This window comes from Bufo gargarizans, chromosome 5 (assembly GCF_014858855.1).
Source record: "Bufo gargarizans isolate SCDJY-AF-19 chromosome 5, ASM1485885v1, whole genome shotgun sequence".
NCBI classification, from domain to species: Eukaryota; Metazoa; Chordata; class Amphibia; order Anura; family Bufonidae; genus Bufo; species Bufo gargarizans.
In genome coordinates, this window is record NC_058084.1 from 319,316,551 (window position 1) to 319,337,380 (window position 20,830).

At 42.0% G+C, this 20,830-nt stretch overlaps 1 protein-coding gene across 3 annotated transcripts in view; it reads left to right on the forward strand.

Moving 5' to 3' along the window:
* Nucleotides 1-483: 483 nt before the first annotated feature.
* The window catches only part of LOC122938204 (desmoplakin), a 64,453-nt gene continuing 44,106 nt past the window's right edge, over nucleotides 484-20,830 (forward strand). For all 3 annotated transcript variants that reach the window (XM_044293567.1, XM_044293568.1, XM_044293569.1), the window contains exons 1-2: nucleotides 484-976; nucleotides 19,399-19,495. In XM_044293567.1, coding sequence (XP_044149502.1) covers nucleotides 762-976; nucleotides 19,399-19,495 — 312 coding nt within the window. In that variant the 5' untranslated portion in view covers nucleotides 484-761. The remainder of the gene's footprint in view (nucleotides 977-19,398; nucleotides 19,496-20,830) is intronic.

Below are 20,830 nucleotides of genomic sequence, written 5' to 3' on the forward strand. Positions count from 1 at the left end.
CTGTATATTAGATAATAGGACAGCTACCGATTAATGATTTAAGAAGAAAGTAATTCATTGTTAGGCTAGAATTTGAATGGTATTGTCTTTACTGTACAAAAAGTTTATTCAAACTACTTGTCCTACCCAATGGTGCAGTTAGCTATAGTATGGGAGTTATGTATAAAAATGTGGTTTAGGAACTTTACAGATGACTTCTTATATCTGCTGGAAGCCATTTGCACAATGCATTTAATTGGGTTGTGCTGAGCTGTGCTTGCTGGTGAGAGCTTGCAATACTCAGATGGATAGAGCTGTCATTTTTATGAGGTGGATGAAGGGCTGGGACAGCAGATATTTAGGGTGTTGCCAGCAATCACAATACTTTTGAAAAAAAGCAAGACATACACACACAGAGAAACAAAGGTGTGCCCCTGGCGTTTTCACAGGAGAGGGCTGGGTAAGACCTGCCACCTCCTACTCCTCCCCTGCTCTTGGTTCACACTCTCTCTGATTACAGAGGCACAGAGCTGTAGAGCAAACAGAAGGGAGCTCTGTGCCTGTCCTGCCTCATTCCTGACACCCTGCACCTACAGTAGATTTATTCCGCCTTTTGCTACCGACTCTACCTTCCTAAACTTCTCGCCACACTTGGGATTTGTGGCCCAGGATTGGGCTAGCTTTACCTGTCCTCACGCACGCTTCCCCTCACCCACCTGTAGACTCAGATTACTTTTCTTTTTCAAGGCGAATGCTTTGTCGGCTCTAGATCTGACAACAAAATGAGCATTAACGGAGGGTCCCATACCCGGATCAATACCCTCGGCAGGCTCACTAGAGCAGAGTCTGGCCCGGATCTAACCGGCAGGTATGAGATGAACAACCACCACAAAATGGTTGGAGGAGGTGGAGGAGGAGGAGGAGGAGGAGGAATTACGCCGCACAAGGGTTACTACATCCAGCAGTCATACAGTGAACACACCGGAGATGGCTACGGGTGAGAAACTTATACGTATTCTATGATGTAATTGTAATAAATGAGTGGACATTGAGGTCGGCAACTATTAGTAAATTATAAAACCTGATTGGACACTTACATAGCGTTTTCATTGTTTTAATCATATATACAATAGGGCTGGGGCTACATGGCGACTCTGGATGTGACAAGCGTCGCATGACCAAAGATCACTATGTAGCGGTGCAGCCTCACAACATTACCGAAGTCGGCGGAGTTGCAACTTGACACAACTGCGACTCCAGTATGCCAAAAAATTTAGCAGTGTTGGATTTTTTGTACTTCTAGGATTGTGGTCATGGCTATTTTTGAAGTCATGCTGCGACCCCATTCAGTTTCATTATGATTTGAGGGTGTACTGCTACACTGTAATGTTTGGTTGTGTGACACCTGTCATGGCCAAACTTGCGTAGTCCCAGCTTTACACAGTCAGTGTTTGATCAGTGATTTTCACCAGTGATTGTGAGCCAATAACAGATACAAATCTTTCTATTACACCTTATTTCTGTATAGCCTCCACTTCTGGTTTTGGCTCACAATGGGCTGGTGCAAATCACTGCTAAAACCCTGACTGTGTAAAAGTGGCCTTAAATTGGAAAGTCTTCTACCGGATAACTGCCATTTCAGTAGTGGATAGTTGTGCGTTTTATGGAATTGGCACCTGTTCACATTGACCAGTTTGATGCAGTTATGGGGTATTTCTTTAAAGACAAGCAGAGGAGTGGAACCTAAGGGAAGGGAAAACTACTACTTGTTTTGCCTAAAAAAACGGCACCAAAAACTGCCCGGATGACCAATTAGTACTAATGCAGGGCGGCAAATGCTATATAGCTGGCAATAATTGTATAGTAACGATAATAAGAGTTCTCGAAGTCTTGAAATAATTCTAGATCACACAGTTGGGTTTCTTCTCAGCAGCTCTAGAGGAGGTCACCACAATACTCTGCACACTTTAACCTGCTGTGAATTATTTACTGTGTTTCAAGCGTTACGCCCCGAATGCCATTTGATTATAATATGTTCATGGTCGCCCACTTCCTGTTTACTATGTTTTTTTTTTTTTTACTGAAACCTTTTCGTGTTAGAGCATCTTTGACTTCATGGCAAAGTGTCCACAGACATCCATGATGTTCTACCCTCCCCCCATTGCTAAGGTGGAAGTAACAGGTCAGGCTGTGGGGTGAGATCACTAGGCGAAGTTGCTGAGCAGACTGAGGAATTCTTTTTGTTTCTGCCCTAGGCTTTCTCAGGGAAGATAGTGTTTATGGAGGAGGTTTGGCAGGTTATTTTATATCTTTCATTTTCCCACAAGATCTGCTGAACTCCCCCCCAGATGGGGAGACCATGCGAAAACAATGTGTATGATTTACTGCCACCAACTACAGCTTTGTTTTATGGTTGTAGTCCAGTCATTGTGCACATTGTACGTTCATTCATAGATATTTTTTATATTTCTGTGTCTGATTGAAGGGGTCCTCTGTGCATTATGGGGTGATATATCAGGCACTGAACGCTATAACACATCTGTGCATGTTGATGGCTGGTTGCCATGGATGATATATCTGACAACCCCATGTGCATGTAAGTTCACACGTTGCAGATTTCTGTAGTAAATCTGCAGCAAAGTACAGTGCAATGCAAGTCTTTTTACATGCAGAGGATTTTTTACATCAGACTTTCAAATCCTCAGTACGCCCATTATCCTATGGACTGTTCGTGGATTTACTCCATTACCTGCAGTGGAGTTTAAAAACTGCTAAGAAATCCACAACTGTTCTAGTCCACCACAAATTCTGCAATGTGTAAACTTACCCTTAGGTCAGGTATCCATAGCAACCAGACTGTCCTAAATAATACAACTGGATTAGTACTGGTATGACATCAGAGAAAAAATATTAGTGGATAATCAGAACTGTTTCACAGTGTTTTTCAGCATTTGTTTGAGCCAAAGCCAGAAGTGGATTCCAGAGGAAGGTGACATAAAGGAAGGTCTTCTCCTCCTTACTGGATCCACTTCTGTGGAGGTGTTTTTCTCTGTTTATCTACTTGAAGCCAGAAAATATACACGTTCCATGTGCTCATATCCTGCTGATCAGGCATACACTGTATGTAAAAGGCTGCAAGGATGTATGCTTCTTCCATGGTCATGCTGGATGTACACAATACTGTTCCTGTAGAACGGTTCAGACTTAGTTCCCGTTCAGACTTCTTGATGAAGTTTTGGAAGCCAAAGTCAAGAGCTGACCATAAAAGGAAAGTATTAAGTTGCACACTAGCATCAGAGATTCTCGGCATCTGAGCCGGAATGTGGACGGATCTCGGCCGGTCCCCATTATATACTGAATGGGGCAGGACGGAGCCTTACAAACCTCCGGCAATGACAGAGCGTGCAGAGGTCTGGCAGGCTGTTCCCTGCTTGAACAGCCTGCGGGATCTCTGATGCTAGTGTGCAACTAACCTAAAGGGGTTGTATCTCAGGACCAGTCATCAATATCAGATTGGCAGGGGGCCTGACTCCCGGCACCCTGCTAATCAGCTGTTTGAAGAGCCCATGGCACTCATGCGAGCTCTGTGCTCTCTTCAAAGTTTATCTACACGCAGTCTCCCTTGTTGCTGCAGTGCAGTCTAAATACAGTTGTTCGTCCCACCAGCCATTCATTACATATTTTACAACATGTACTTGATTTAAGCAACCTCATATGAATGGAGCAGTCCTTCTCTACAGCCACAGTGCCCGATATCTACTAATTATTGTAGACTGTATATACGTATATACGACCATATCTGTTTTGTGGTACACAAAGTGCCGATCCGCAAAATACGGATACCTTCCATGGGCAATCATCCATTATCTCACTCCAATCAGTAGAAATGCTGATTTGTGTCCGCTAAATAGACAAGAATAGGTCATGTTATATAATTTGCGTGACTGATCTACAGATGCAGACAGCACACGGATGACATTCGTCTGCTGTCCATTTTATTGCGGACCCATAGAAATGAATGGCCCATGTGCGATCTGTAAAATATAAGAATCATACATGGACCAAAAATACGACTGTGTGCAAGAGACCTTAGAATAAGTGAGCACATACCCCATATAGCTGGAGAATTGAATACTTATAATCCCTTTGGTATTAATGTATATATTGGTCTTGTATGGGTACAGCACGTGATGATGGATAAGATATAGTGTTTGCAGCTATTTGAAAAATTAAGCAAGAAAACTAGAAGGAAGCTTTGGAATTTTTGAAACTTGCTTGGGGGTAGGGAGGGGTAAGGAGAGCGCAGGTAAACCTACTTTCACACTGGCGTTTTGGTTTCCATTTGTGAGATCCATTCAGGGCTGTCACAAACGGATCACTTTGCATTCTAATGCATTCTGAATGGATAAGGATCCGCTCAGAATGCATCAGTTTGCCTCTGATCAGTCTCCAATCCGCTCTGGAGACGGACACCAAAACACTGCTTGCAGCGTTTTGGTGTCCTTCTGATGAAACTGAGCCAAACGGATCCGTCCTGACACAGAATGTAAGTCAATGAAGACGGATCCGTCTTCTCTTACACAATTTGGCACAATAGAAAACTGATCCTTCTTCCATTGACTTTCAATGGTGTTCAAGACGTCTTGGCTATGTTAAAGATAATACAAACGGATCCGTTCTGAACGGATGCAGACGGTTGTATTATCTGAACGGATCCATCCATGACGGATCCACACAAAACGCTAGTGTGAAAGTAACCTAACCGGTTAGCCCGCTGTCTAATTAATTGATTTTTGACCATCCCATGTGTGTGGAACCTTGCCTCAAGGGGTTAACTCTTGGTGCTTTTGTGACCTCACATTCCGGGATGACTCCCTCTCCTTGTTTTATCCACCGCAGATAAAGGGCCTGTCTAAGGACAAAACTGAGCACAGTAAATCTTTGTGATGCTCTTCCATGCTATGTTTGCAATACACAGTAAATCTTGAAGCTCTGCTACTGTCTACAGACCATAAGGGCTTCTCTTGGACCACTTCTTTTTGTCTTGTGGTGATATGCCATGGGAATTATTTGGTTACTTAATACTGGGAATTGTAGATGTAATAATCCTTGTACTCTGTATCTAAAGATCTATATGCTAATGGGTGTTTGCTTGTTGCAGTGCGTGATATGATCTTTACTCACTGACCACTTTTATTACATGCTCTAAATGAGTCATTTCTACAGTCTGGGTACATGGATATAGTTAAAGGGGCATTCCGGTTATATGAAGTTATCTCCTATCTACAGGTCCGATAATGAGAACAGGGACCCCACACCCTGTGAAGACCTCCGGAAAAGAACAGAGCGGCTAGTCGATCATGTGCGCAGCCGCTTCATTCATTTCTATAGGAGTTCCAGAAATGGCTAAGTATAGCACATGGCTATCTCCGGAACGCCCATAGAAATTAATAGAGTGCCTGCACACATGCCCATCTAATCGGTCTGTTCATTTTAGGGCTCCAGCTGTAGGATCCCCACCGATCTCATAGTTATCCACATGATAGGTGATAATGTCACATAACTGGAATAGCCTTTACATATCTAGAGAATCTTAACAATTCAGACATGAAAACTTGTGAGAGCTCAAGCACACAACAGAACCTTATGCCTTACGGAGCTTGTGTGATCCTTTTAGGACCTTTTTTGTGCGAAATCCAACAGAAAAAAGAACTGTATGCCTCCGCATGAGATCAGAGACGTATACCGGGAGGGATCATACACCCCTGTGATGGCTCTATTGCAAATCAGTACAAAATGGAGCCATAATATGACCATGTACAAGGGCCCTAATAATTTTATTTCCATGATTTACATGTAGTCAACCACCTCAGTCTCCCAATGTAAATTCCCTATATTGTAAATACACTTGAGCCAATTTTAAAGGAAGTCAATTTACTTATACAAATATGAGTCCATACCTAAATGTTTTTTGTTGTAACTCCAGATATTCCCATATTGTTTATTCAGATAGCAGAATATGATATAAACGATGCCCTATTGGTTGCTTTTGATAACAAAAAATACTCTGTGTTGCATTGCTAAGGTGTCCATATGGGATCCTTTCTCTCTTGGTTACAGATATGAGGTCTGAGAACTGGAGGTGACCATAGGTGACTTGAAGCATCTCGGTGTCCAGTTTGATGTATCATCAAATATCTAGAGATACTTTAACAAGCTGTTCTTTTTACCATAAAAGTAGTTTTTAATACTATGTCTGTGAATTCAGCTCTCATACAGGCAACAAAACATGACTTGGCTGTAACCTTATCAAGCTATCAGGCCAATGTCAACATGTGCTCTGTCAACTTTGAAGGAAAGCTCTGAATTACTCCCATTTCCTGCATAGCTTCCAGTCTAGTTAATAGGAGAATATAAAAATGATGGGCAAAATCTAGTCAAACAAAAGTCAAGTCAAAAGCTAATGGGCTCCAACCAGGTAGCAGGACCCAGTAGCTACTGCCTCCTATACACCTACTATAGCCAACCCAACTGTCTACTGGTCATCGACTTGATGGAAAGGATATAATGTGATATACATTGTATATACTGGCTAATGGCTTGAAGTAGGTGGTCAACTTCAGTCCCTTGGTACTTTATATACATAGGATCCTTTGGTAATGAGATGTGAATGAGCACTACTTGTTTTATAACATCTTCTAATGCAACTTTTTTCTTGATAAGGTAATTTAAGGCAGGCTTACAAAGCCTACAGACTTAAAGGGGTTATCCAATGATTAATGTAAAAAAATGAAAATCAGTAGTACATGTCTCTTTGTAACAAAGCTAGAACCAGCCCTGTACCTCACATGGATTGAGAAATGTCCCCATTTATTGCTCCAATTGGTCTGCCACATTTATTCTGAGATGGCAGCTCAGGGGGCTTGCACTGTCATTGAAGGATGGAACTGAGCATGTACGTCAACATTAGTGAGCTGGATAGAGAATTTAGAAAAAGAGCGGGTGGTGCTATATAGATGGATTTCAGTGAAAAACTCACTGCCTATGCTAAGTTGTTAACGACATGCAATTACAAAAGTATCCAGATCCAGGTGCTGGTTTCAACTCTTGTTCAGCCAACAGCTATGTCTTCCAATACTCCAATAGATATGGCTTGTCAACTTGGCTGAGCATGCATGTGTAGTGAATGGGAGAGCCTTATCTCCCTGCTAAGAAAAGGACTGGACAATTGAAGCCTACATGCTCAATCCTTATCTCTCCCAACATCAGCTGTCAGGTGAGAGTCAGGAGGTCACCATACACATCTAAAGCTGGCCATACACATTAGTCTTTTCTCCTTTTACACTCTAATGACTGTGGGGAGGTCCCTACTCCCCGAAGAAAGATGATGTCAGGGGAGACGAGAATCCGGTGAAATAAAAAATTTTGCCCGATCCTTTTGTTCTCCTGGGAGATAAGCTGCCGGCAGAGTTGTCTGACAGCGTCTTTCTCTGGTTTCCCCACAGAGTACACATACATGTTCAGCCAAGCCGACCATGTGCATGGAGGAGCTGGGAGGAAGTCGGGGTAAATAATTGTTGGCCAAACTATTATTCGGCTGACAGCTATTGCATGGGTATGGGCACCCTAATGTGTATGGCCAGCTCTAGAAAACTTATTAGTCCAGTCTTAGCTGGAGGCAACCAATAAGGTGGCCATCCTATATCTTCACATGTGTTGTCGAAGAAATGTTTTTCAGTGATTTTTACATGGCATTTTCCAATATACATTGTCCCGTTTGGCAATAATTTTTTAACTGATGTTATTATAAGCACATTTTGCTGTTGGCATACCATAAGGACTGTGGATTCCTGCTTGGTCTGAAGTCCATCTCTCTTTCCCTTAAAAAATATACACCTACATAAAACGACAAGCATGTAAAATGGGTCCTATTCAAATGGTATGTCGACTCGTACCTTAAAGTCAACGTTGTTTACAACTAGAAGAATTCATGTTCTACCCAGATCCCAACTAGACAAGTAGAGGCAAATAATAAATTTGCCTTGGGCAACATCATCAGGGGGTCCAGGTCTTATCGTGCTTTGTAGCATTTTTCTTAACATAGGTCATTTACAATTTTATTAATTTACGTTACTTGCAGCATAAAAATGGAGCTGTATTAGTTTGAAGTTGTTTTGGGCAAAAGTTCCCTGTATATATTAGCATTATGCCAACAGGAGAGACCATATAACAGGATGGGAAAGCAGTTGTAGGTGAGTTTTATTCCCTGTGGCTCTCAGTCTAATATTACATTTACCATATTAAGAAAATCCAGTCTCTGAAATGTTATAGTTTTTTTTTTAATTCATTATGGAGTTTTTTTTAGACCCCAATAATGACCTTTTTTGTCTTCATTGTAGTATGTTTCAAGTGGTACAGGTATATGGGTTTCAGGGGTTACAACTGTACCCCAATTCCTGGTGTTGGCCCACAGGCACAGAAGAAGATTGGCATCACAAATATTAGGGATACTGGTGTGATGACCTACCGAGCTACCTCTCTATGGTTATTGCGTTACAGTGTATATGGATCGTATACCATCCACATCAAGGTATAGACAGGTGGTCAATATAAATCAATTGTGCCAGGATACCAGTTCTACCTGATCTTTGATACATTTGGAATTATGGTTATGTTCAGAACAGTTAGTCTCTTCTGTGGAACTGTAAATATTCCTTGATCTTCTCTTCTTACCTACTGTAATGTTTACTCTTCAATCTACTGCACGGTGTGTACTTTGAGCTCACTGAATATAGTTTGTGGCTGGAGCTGTGTACTTTTACAACACACACTGTATATGAGAAGTTTGAATAAGGCTACTTTCACACTTGCGGCAGGACGGATCTGACAGGCTGTTCACCATGTCGGATCCGTCCTGCGGCTATTTCGCCGTGCCGCCGGACCGTCCCCATTGACTATAATGGGGACAGAGCTCCGGCGCAGCACAGCGGTGCACGGTGAAAGCTGCCGGACTAAAAAGCCTGACATGCAGTAATTTTAGTCCGGCGGCCTTCCGCCGTGCACCGCCGTGCTGCGCCGGAGCTCTGCCCCCGTCCCCATTATAGTCAATGGGGACGGAGCGGCGGTCCGGCGGCACGGCGAAATAGCCGCAGGACGGATCCAACATGGTGAACAGCCTGTCGGATCCGTCCTGCCACAAGTGTGAAAGTAGCCTAAAACGGGCCCCTTATTCCACAGTACAACTGTGCAGACAACTATCGGCAACGAAACAATGGATCATTGTGTAAGGGCTGTATTACACCAACAGATTATCTGACAGATTTTCTGACCAATCATTGGTCAGATGGCCTATTACACACACAGATCTTTTGCTATACACCCCAACTATTGGTCTAATTGGACAGATATTGGACAGATAATCTACTGAGGTAATACAGCCCTAAGAGTTAAGGGTGTATTAGACTTCCTATGAATGCTTGTTAGTGATAATTTTGGCAGCCTAATATTGCCTCCAAATGACTGATGAGTGAGCAATTATGATTGCCGGGAGGGAATGCTTCCCTCCGGACAATCGTCTACAGTAGGGCTGGCCAACCTGCGGCTCTCCAGCTGTTGCAAAACTACAACTCCCAGCATGCCCAGCCTGCCTACAACTATCAGCCTACAGCAGGGCATGGTGGGAATTGTAGTTTTACAACAGCTGGAGAGCCGCAGGTTGGCTAGCCCTGGTCTACAGCATTGGGGTTTCTAATACACCCTTTACAGACCAGCTTAAAATAACAGAGCACACTATAGTGTTTACATTATCCAGCATATTCACTGTTAGGCTACTTTCACACTCGCGTTTTGTGTGGATCCGTCATGGATCTGCACAGACGGATCTAAATCTAGATTTAGAAATACAACCGTCTGCATCCGTTCTGAACGGATACGTTTTTGAATATCTTTATCATAGCTAAGACGGATCCGACTTAAACACCATTGTGTTTTCTATTGTGTCAGTGAAAACGGATCCGTCCCTATTGACTTACATTGTGTGCCAGGACGGATCCGTTTTGCTCAGTTTCAGTGGAATGGAGACTGAACTGATGCAAACTGATGCATTCTGAGCGGATCCTTCTCCATTCAGAATGAATTAGAATGCAAACTGATCCATTTTGGACCTCTTGTGAGAGCCCTGAACGGACCTCACAAACGGAAAGGCAAAACACGAATGTGAAAGTAGACTTAAAAGCATTCCACAAGAGCTTATCTTGATGATAGAAGCTACAGGGGGTGGGGGTCTTTATTTACATGGTGGCCCTCTGCAGGCAATTTTATGCAGTCTGTATATCTGTCTACTTAAGTGACCAGCATGTAAATTAGGCTGGGTACACATCACATTTTTCCCATCCCATATACAAAAAAAGTATACGTTAAACGGATGCCTCACTGATGCCATACAGTGGCATTAATTCACCATCCGTTCATTGTAAAAAAAAAAAAAAAGTATATGTTAACATTTACATTCTTTACAGGACTCTGCATGATACAAAAGCATAGTGTGCTGTGCTTTTGTATTCTTTTTTCCCAACATATACATAAAACGGATGGGAAAAACATAGCGTGAACCAGGTAGCAGTCCACGAGGTCACAGAATGCATTTTAACACTCTAGATATCTAAGATTATTTGTAAAGGACCCCATACACGTTGTAGTTTCATCCAAACCTGCCAAGAACAGATGATGTTGGTGGAGAGAAGAAGTGGGCGGAATGAATATTTTCACCCATTCCTTTTGTTTTCCCTGGAGATAGGCCACCAACAGAAATGAAGCATGCTTTTGTATCCTGCAGAGTCCTGTATAAAAAAAATTATATGTTAACATGGCGAATGGATGCCACTGTATGGCAGCACGATCTGCCGCCGGCAAACCACTGTAGAGCATGGGGACAAGCGATGGAATAGTGATTGCTCCTCACCATGTTGTTTTTCCATAAAATATATAATAGACCCTCTTCTCAAAACTAATAAATACCCTACCTTCTTCACAACTAAGGGTTGTATTACACCAACAACTATTTGACAGATTTCTGACCAATCATTGATCAGATAGCCTATTACACACACAGATCCTTTGTTATACACACCAACTATACATCTGATTGCACAGATGTCGGTCAGATAATCTGTTTGTGTTATATAGCCCTAACAGTCGGCCAAACTTTCTTGAACATTCCTTGTTTTAATATCATAAAGTTCTTGCTTGTAAAAGGAGAAGTTCTGATAAGATTAGGCCATACACATTAGATAGCTGTCAGCCTGAACGTGCATGTTTTCTCAGTAGGGATAGTGGAGTAATCAATCCTCCACTGGAGGTGACATCTCCTGAGAACAAAAGGATTAAATCCAACTTCCTAATACTTTTCCCATGGGACATCTGCTATTAGGCAACAGTTAGGCGAGGCCCTAGTCATGATGCATAGTCAGCTGGTTCCACCAACTCTAGACTTTCATTGTGTAACATATAAGGTTGCTAATGTAGTACAGTACATGTGGCACGCCCGCCCTCGTGAGGTGGAGTGGATAAAAATGGTAGCTGCAGCAATGAGGGTGGTTGAAGTCCTCATGGTGGATAAGCCTGCTCCAATGCTCTCCTAGGCCAGGCATGCAGGGCTTGGAGATGGCATTCCTTCTTTCCCTTGGAGGACACCCTTGAGTTTTGGGATCTCCAGCCTGGTGGTGGCCAGGATGCCCTTGATGTTAGATGAGCAGCGGGCTGCAAGGCAGGAGAACAGGGGCTTAGATGGGATATGGAGACCAAATGACCAGGCCAGCTTGGTTGTTGTAAAATAAAGATTCTCGTTTACTGAGTGGATAATGGGTGTCACAGTGCAAATACAGGCAGTATGCACAGTTATCATATATTTCACACAGTAGACTTTTCCCAAAGGCTCTGTATAGGGGATGGCTACTATGATGGTCCTCCCTGAGTCCCTCTCTGTGGACACAAGACATATTCCCAACTGAACAAAGGCATGCATTTTCTCGTAATATCTCTTTGCAATGTCCCACTGCGGGGTGGTTCTAGAACGGATGGCTGATCTGTCTCAGTAGTGTGGTGGTCGCTAAGAGAAATATAACCCAAACCACATGCAGTAAAGTCTACAGCCATATGTGTGCATTACCTTTTATTGTCTTTGTACAAGCGCTGTCCCTTTTTAATTAGTCCTCAATCTTCTGTAAAACATCTGTTCTCCCTTAGAGGGTATAAATGCCAACAACTTACTAGACAGGAAAAAGGGGATCTAGCCCACCACCCAACAACTATTAATAAGGACTGCCAGTAAACTTTTTTTCCTTCCCATACTCAGCCCTTTGAGATACATACCGCATATTAAAGTCATATTAGCCATTTGTACCAATGAAAGTGCATAGTTAACATCTCGCCAACTTTTGAAGTAAACCAGAATGTAGTCTAACACTAACCCTTTAGCAGTGAAACAACTGGTCACTGCAGATAGGCTAGACTTTTATATGTAACTCTGGAGTCTGGACTTTTAATTACTCTCTATGACCACACCTTTATTGTATTACTCATACAAATGCATAAAGCTCATTAAATATGTATGACTTATATAGGGTTGTTAAGGAGTGACCCAGCATTTAATGGTTTATTGTTATTGAGTATAGCATTTATTTGGTAAGAAACATTTTGACATTCATATAAAATTTTAATGGTGCGTTTACATGTCTGGAGGTTGGGCTTCCAGCTTTCATTGGGATCTGTTGGCCAATTTTGAATGCAGAAGATTCTGGCAGTAAAATAAGACATCATTACTGTCGTCAGTCTGGCATGAAGGAATGTTGCATGCAATGTCCTTCAAGTTGAGCCGTAAGACTAATATCTCCCTGGTTGGGGTATATGGGTGTGGCGTATAGGTACAATATATGCATCTAGCATGTTGTTTTACCAGTAGCAAGAACTGATTCTCCTGCCTGATATATGGGAAAACATCACTATATTTAAAAATCATAAATATACCCATGCTGCTCCATAACTCCTGTAAAAAAAAATAGGATTGAATTGCTATGCATATACTGTTCCTCTTGAAAAAATGGTCTGTTTACCATGTCCAAGGTATGTGGTGTAGTGATGGGATAGTGTGCTGACTGGCCCCATAAAGTACCATAATTGTGCAGGGATTCCAGTGTAAATGTTTCATTTTATATATTGTCTTACTGTAATAATCATCATAAAACTCCCATATACATAAGTAATCCATTATCAGTTACAGCTCCACTGTTCTCTTGATGGGTCTAGATGAAGGTGCCCACAGAAGATCACTACACTTATCAGTGTGATACTCTAATTGAGTCTGAGTGAGAGGGTCAAGCGAGACTGTTCTCTTAGCTGCAAATCTAGCAAAGAGGAAGTAAAAAAGCCAGGAGAGGAATATATAGAGTGACTTTAAAAAATGATATCCAGAAAACCATCCACCGGTCTACAGTGTAATTTTTTTAAATAAATTATAGAATATTCACATACAGGTTATTAATATGTAAAACATTTTTTTTTATGGAAGTGTCCCTTTAAAAACAAGTATTAGTTTTAGCCAAACAATATTAGACCTTCATTGTCTAGAAATAAGGCAGTAACATAGTACATAGTAACATAGTACATAAGGCCGAAAAAAGTCATTTGTCCATCCAGTTCGGCCTGTTATCCTGCAAGTTGATCCCGATCAGAACCATCAGTGATGGATATGAACTCTGCTTTTTTGGATTGCGTGCCAAGCTTGAAACCTTGTTGAAGAGACAGCTGGAGAGCGTACGCTGTGGTATGACAATCATCTAAATGTGGGGTTCCCTCAGGCAGTAATGGACAGTTTGAGTACTGAACTCTCTACCTGGAAACATTCTTAAGCAAAATGATATTTTTTTTTCTACAAACTGGAATTGTAATTGCCTTCCTATGACTGTATATACACGTGGGGTCTTTTGTACATTCTTGGTGGAACTTGGAGAAGCAGAGCTTAAGTTGATTAGGGGATGTTTTAGAAGATATAACATAAAAACACCAAACTTACTAGCTGAACTGAGCTGCTTGTGCTTAGAAAACTGCCCTTCTATATAAACCAGAGCCATGTACATTGTCAGAATGCTATTTATGTCTATGGCTTATTTCATTGGACCTGGGTTACACCTTGTCTGGTACATAGGCTGGGCTGTTATATAATAATGATGACTGTACCTTTTCCAACTTGAAGGGTAAGTTACTTAAGTATTATTTTGGCTACAACTTAATGAATGAAGCATAAATTAACACTATAAATGAATGCTAAAAGGAAGCAAGAAATATTGCTGCCCTTACTGTTTCAGTCTGCAGCATGTTTTACATGATACTGACACAGTCTTGTCGAAATCCTGCAGGGTTAATCTCCTGCTGATCTTTCGATTTCACCAGATGAGCGGGTGAGGCTTATCAAAGGGGAAGGGGTTAACAGTTTCTGTGTCATACCATAGACAGGGAACAGCAGGGAGGCTCCTGCTCCAGACAGCTGTCTTACTGCCAGACCCATGACAGTAATCAGGAGTCAAGGGTAGAATCGCTGAGCTCTTGGAACACATAGAGGAGACTTAGATACAGTGATTATCATGGGATGTAGTACAAACTCCTAGCATCGTAATGTTCTTTATAATTACAAAAATAACTTCATACTACCTGCCAACCCTTGCAAAGGGTGGTCATACTAATTACATTTTCCTTTAAAGAGGACCTGTCACCGCTCCTGACATACCTGTTTTAATAGCTTCATGCATTCCCCAGGTAATAACAATTCTGGATCCTCTGTTCTAATGGCTCTATGCTGTGCCATTCCTTTATTATTTAAATAAATGAGTTTAATTAGAAGTTATCAATGAACTGCTAGCAGTCTGCAGTAAGGGTACAGAGGGGAGGTAACCAGTTGGGGGGGGGGGGGGTGTACCTGCACAGACTCACTCTATCCAATCAGTGCTGCCATTGTCAGACTGTGCAGGACACACCCCTAACTGGTTACCTCCCCTCTGTACCCTTACTGCAGACTGCTAGCAATTAATTCATAACTTCTAGTAGAAATAATAATGGAATGGCACAGCATAGAGCCATAAGAATAGATGTTTCAGAATTATTACCTGGGAAATGCATGAGGCTATTAAAACAGGCATGTCAGGAGTGGTGACAGGTCCTCTTTAAGACCGTGGTGGTATGTTAGGATGCTAATAAAGATAAGTAATGACAGACAGGCTTACATTATTCATCATTTATGATCTAGTAATGGAGAACTGATCTCTGTCTGGAGGAAGTTCATGCTTTCACTGTATCTGGTAACCAACCTAGTTTCATGGGTCATCATGTTGTTTAGACATTCTCCAGGATTTTTTTTTTCTTTTTAAATGCCCCCTTCCCCCAAAGAAGAGAACTAAACTTAAGTGTTTCTGATGCCGTTTGGGCTCCATGGCTCCTGGGCTGTCTTCACTAGACTACTGATCCATGCATTTAGACTTCAACCGGTGAGTGTCCTCAGCGGCGACGCATCCACAAGTGGCATCTCACTGCTAGGTCACCTTCTACTTGAGGATATGTCACTGCTGAGGCTGCGTGCAGAAAGTTTACAAGCAGAGACCAGAAGTCCAGTGAAGGCAGCCTGGGGGCCACAACGCCTGAATAGAGGGGCAGGGAGCAGGTAAGTATAGCAGTCTTTACAGGTGCTGCATGGGGAGAAGGAGGGATATATAAAAAAATAAAATAAATTATAATCCTGGATAGCCACTTTAAAGGGGCTTTTTCAGCAAAGGGGTCGCGCTGCCTCACATAGGCTGTGACTTCTGAGTGATGGTGGGGATATGGCAGTTCTTTTCAGTGCAGCGGAACACCTGAGTTCCAACAGAAGATTGTTCTTGAAATAACCGTTGTTTGATGTGAATTTGAGCCCACTTCACACAGAGGTCTGCGACGCCGCTAGAAGATGTAAAACGCAGCGGTGAACTATATATATATTTTTATTTTGTTTGCATTCCTAGTTTTATATTTTTGTTTTTTTGGCTTGTTTGCATTTTTGTGTACTTTAAAGGGGCTGTCTCATTTCAGCAAGTAGCATTTATCATGTTCATTTTTCCACCCCAATATACACTGTTTGTATCCAGGGATTACGACCACCCTGCAGTCCAGCAGTGGTGGCCGTGATTCCACACTATGGGAAAAATGCTGACATTTGCACACTCCAGCAGTCCTGGACACCAAAGAGTCCGGTGCTTTTTCCTTTAGTGGGCAAACACGGCCACCACTGCTGGATTTTCAGGGTGGTCTTAACCCTGTAAAGGAACCGTGTATAATATGATGGAAAAATGAATCCAGAGAGCAAAGGAGGCAACATGGACAATCACAATACATTAGTAAGTACCTTGTATTAAATGCCATTTGCTGAAGTGAGACAACCTCTTTCAGCCTATGTTGAGGAACGTAGCTGCTTATTCTAGGGTTTGATAACTCGAGTATAAATGATTATCAGAGCGTTCTCAATATGCTTCATTCTTCTACGTTCCGTTTTTTTATTGAATGTAGGTGTTTCTGCACAGCTCCTAAGTCAATAGAGGTGTATAGATGTGTAATGTTAGATCCATTAGTCAAGGAAGTGACTATTGTGCATGGATGGAAGTGTAGACCTCTGCTGACGTCAGAGGGGTAGAATCTACAGATGACAATCAGGTTTGCTGATAAAGACCTGACCAGTGTCTAGCTCTCTAGCTCTTGCATTAGTCACCGACCGCTCCTTCCTCTTGGATATTTGCTGTAACATAAAAGACGTTTTCTCTGATTTCTTACATTTTTCTTCAGAGACTGGTCTACTGCAATTCAGCTCACTTGTGTAATAATAAGCAGTCTTTTCTTCTAATGCGTCTATGTGTATTTCACACGCCTTTTTTAGTGAGTCAGCGTAATTACTCTTTTGTTGAAGGGAAAATGACTGCTTGCAAGCTGAGACACTGCACATAATGATATCACCCGTACCCACCCAAACCAGGCGAGCATTGGCTTGTCCTGGCAAAAAAATTACAAGATCTCAGCAAGATATCTCACAGACACCTGGGAGAGGTGGCTTTTTTTGGGGATGTAGCACAAGTTATATAGCTGGAGCAGGAGCAGTAGGGATTTGATTGGAGCAGTAGGGATACAGTAGGGCTACATTGTTTTTAGTGGTCTGTAAATATAAATAAATATTTAGTTCCAAAGCACCAGTCAGAACCAAATGCAACTAATATACTTCATATTCTATCATGGCTGTCAATTTGAAAGTCTATAGTAGGAAACTGATATGAATTCTGTTCCTTTGGCTGCTTTCACAGTCAGTGTTTTCCATCAGTAATTGTGAGCGAAAACCAGGAGGTTACACACTGGGGCCTAGACACAGTTTAGGTATAATGGAAAGATTTGCACCTGTTCTGAGTTTTTGACCTGCACCTGGCATTGGCTCACATCACTGATGGAAATTGCTGATCAAAGGCCTACGGAAACTTTCACACGAGCGTATCGAAATATGTGTGTATTCTGGCTCCAGAATATTCATGGATTCCGGATGATATACCATCCACATTGTTATCAGTATTGCTTCAGTGCTTCATCCGGATTGACATGTGTATTCCTTCCTTCCTGCATTGTTGATGCGCTCCTATAGGGTATAATGGGTGTATTTGGAAGCATGTACACACAAAACTAGGACATGCTGCGTATTTCAAATACTGATAGAAAATAGACTCCCATGTGAATAGCCCCATTCATTAACCTTAGCGGTGAAGTCTGATGCACAAAGTATGTGTCATATACGGATTGAAAATACGCTGTTGTGTGAAAGGGGCCTAAGGATTCTTTTACACGTACAGATGTATCAGGAATGAGCAATTATAAAAAAAAGGCTAATCCATGATAATTTGCCTGATGCTGTTAAACTACAACTCCCAGCATGCACATGTTCTCAGTTATTCTAAGAACTCCCATATAAGTGAATGGAGCATTCTGGGAGGTGTAGTTGCACAATAGCTGGAGTGCCGGAGGCTGCTGAGCCCTGCCATAGACAGACTGTAGACTGCTTTCTGCTCTGCAAGACAACGACGGGGAATGCAAATTTCCAGTTAATAATATTATTTTAAACACCACTAGATCAATGAATTGCTATGGCAGCAATTTATTTTATATGATATATCCATAACAGAAAAGTATTTAAAGAGAACCCATCACCACGAAATGCAGTGCAAATCCATCCCAGTGAACGGGTCTCAGTATAGGGGGGAGGTTTTATTAGTGACTGGCAGCTATCTCTGTATACACACTTACACAGAGAATGCTATCAATCACTAATAACTCCTCCCCTGTGTACTAATGGGGGTTGATTTAAAGGGCTTCTGCTAATGTCAGCTGAGTGCAATCATACATGTCCTACCTTTTGTCTGTGGCTTATTTCTTGTAAAAAATCATACTTTTTTCATATGCAAATTTCTTCACTACCAGCAAGTTGGGCGTGTACTTGCTGGTTGCCGCTGCATCTGCCGCTTCTAGACACACCCCATCTCTTCTTGATAGACAGGGCCAGCGAGCGCTTTCCTCCGCCCGCTGGCCCCGTCTGCTGCTGAATTCCTGCGCCTGCGCAGTAACATTCCTCGATTGGCGCAGGCTTCCTGAGTGAAGGACGCGCGCTTGCCAGCTTCTTCCTCAGTGCGCCGATTACGTCACACTACACCCGGAAGAGAAGACTGCCGATTATCGCTGATGCCGGCAGTCTTCTCTTCCGGGTGTAGTGTGACGTAATCGGCGCAGGCGCACTGAAGAAGGAGCTGGCAAGCGCGGGTCCTTCACTCAATACGCCTGCGCCAATCAAGGAACGTTACGGCGCAGGCACAGGAATTCAGCAGCAGACGGGGCTAGCGGGAGGAGGAGAGCGCTCACTGGCCCTGTCTATCAAGAGGAGATGGGCGTGTCTAGAAGTGGCAGATTTGCTGGATCCCAGTACAGTCAATAGGGCCAGCGGGCATTGCAGTAATGTCGGCTATGCCAGATCCAGGGAGCTCCACTGGGCTTTGGTTGCTGAAACAGCCTGCCGGAGAGCTTTCTGCGCGTAAAGACAGTCATAGGTCCCAGTCATTTTTTAGTGAATCCTGACTTACCTGAGTACCTGCATCATTACTCAAGTCATATATCTTCATGTTGAATTACCTTGTCTGTTTCATGCATTTGGTTTTTAAAATCTATAACTGGAACCCCAGCCTGCCATCTATATTTTACTTTTGTCTTATGTGGCTCCACTGCCTGGGTCTGACTGTTACCCCTAGACCCACTATATTATGTCAGTAGTCAATGCTAATAAAGTATCAATTATTAATGTAATTTTATGTTTTATTTTTTCAGACAAACCGGGACAATGTCTCGCCGTCCAAACACTGTGCAAGACATCCTACAGCATATATCCGATAGCTTAATCCGTGCTGAACTGATTGCAGCCCCAGTATGTATTGAGTCTTATTACAAGTACACAAGGGTGATAATACATATATGAAATGGACAACTTGTATGTTAAATGAAAAGCCAAAATGTCTGTAGTGCTCATAAATGTTGATTTTAAAATCAATGTTAAATATGCCACATGTTAGCGGTGGTGTGCCTGCTTATCACAGAGGCTGAGCAGAATAATTTAGACTCTAAAATCCGCTTCATGTCTTTGAAGTACTATGGTAAATAAGGAGTGACCATATACAGTAGATATCTATAATCTGTTCATTCTATATTCTGTTCATTATTCTGTTACATAATTATGTGGCAACATATAAATATAAATAATAAGTAAAGACTAAAGCATTATTTCTGTTGCATGTGTCATGAAATCGGTCATTTATTTACTTTGTCATTTAGTTGTGTAATATTGCTTCTTTGCACAATATTGGACTTTGGGCTATGCATAGCTAAAATATTCTAAAATATAACATGGTATTGCCTCATACACTATATTTAGCATATAAATGACATGTGTGCTGTACCTTGTCTAATTTACTGCATGTCTTGGATAAAATAATCCATATATTAATAGTCTTTTGTTCATAGGTGCATTTATTATACCAATATTTTGGGGTTGGGTTGTCTCATGGTGAAGCAGCTAATTACCATGGGCCTGGCTTCTGAAACCTGTGACTGTCATGTACCTAGCTGCAAACACAATGGCGATCAATTATTGGGGGGTGGGAGAAGGGTGAGCACCAGACTCATAACTGTGAGTTCTCCGTATTCTTGCAAATACTTAACGCACCCAGCAGACCTGTCACTCTATCTTGCCCTAAAAAGGGATGCCCAGGGACATAAAAAGATTATTTTATCTGCAAATATAAATTAAGAAAACCTTAATATAATTAAATTGTGAATACAGCTACATGGGCTCAATTTCATGCCGCCTCTTGCGGTTCCAGAAGCTTGACGTTCGCATTTGTTTAGAAACGGGCAGGGAGGTTCCTCTCTGCGTGCATGTCATGCTTGAAAGGGGCTGCCCGCCTGGTTCTGTCCATTAGTCCATGTATAGGCAATGATCAGGAAGGAAGAGTTTGTGCTTGAGGCATTGGGCCGATATAGCAGTATTCACAATTAACTATATTAGTACGTTTTATTAATTTATATTTGAAAAACAAGAAACCAGCTTTTTATGTCTCTGGGCAACCCCTTGACGTGGGACAGTATATTCTGGTGATAGATACACTTTAGCCAAAACACAGTATTACGTAATGACAAGATTACTAACAGACCCCCAAATAATCACCATGTATGGTAATTTAAAGGGAACCTGTCACCCGGATTT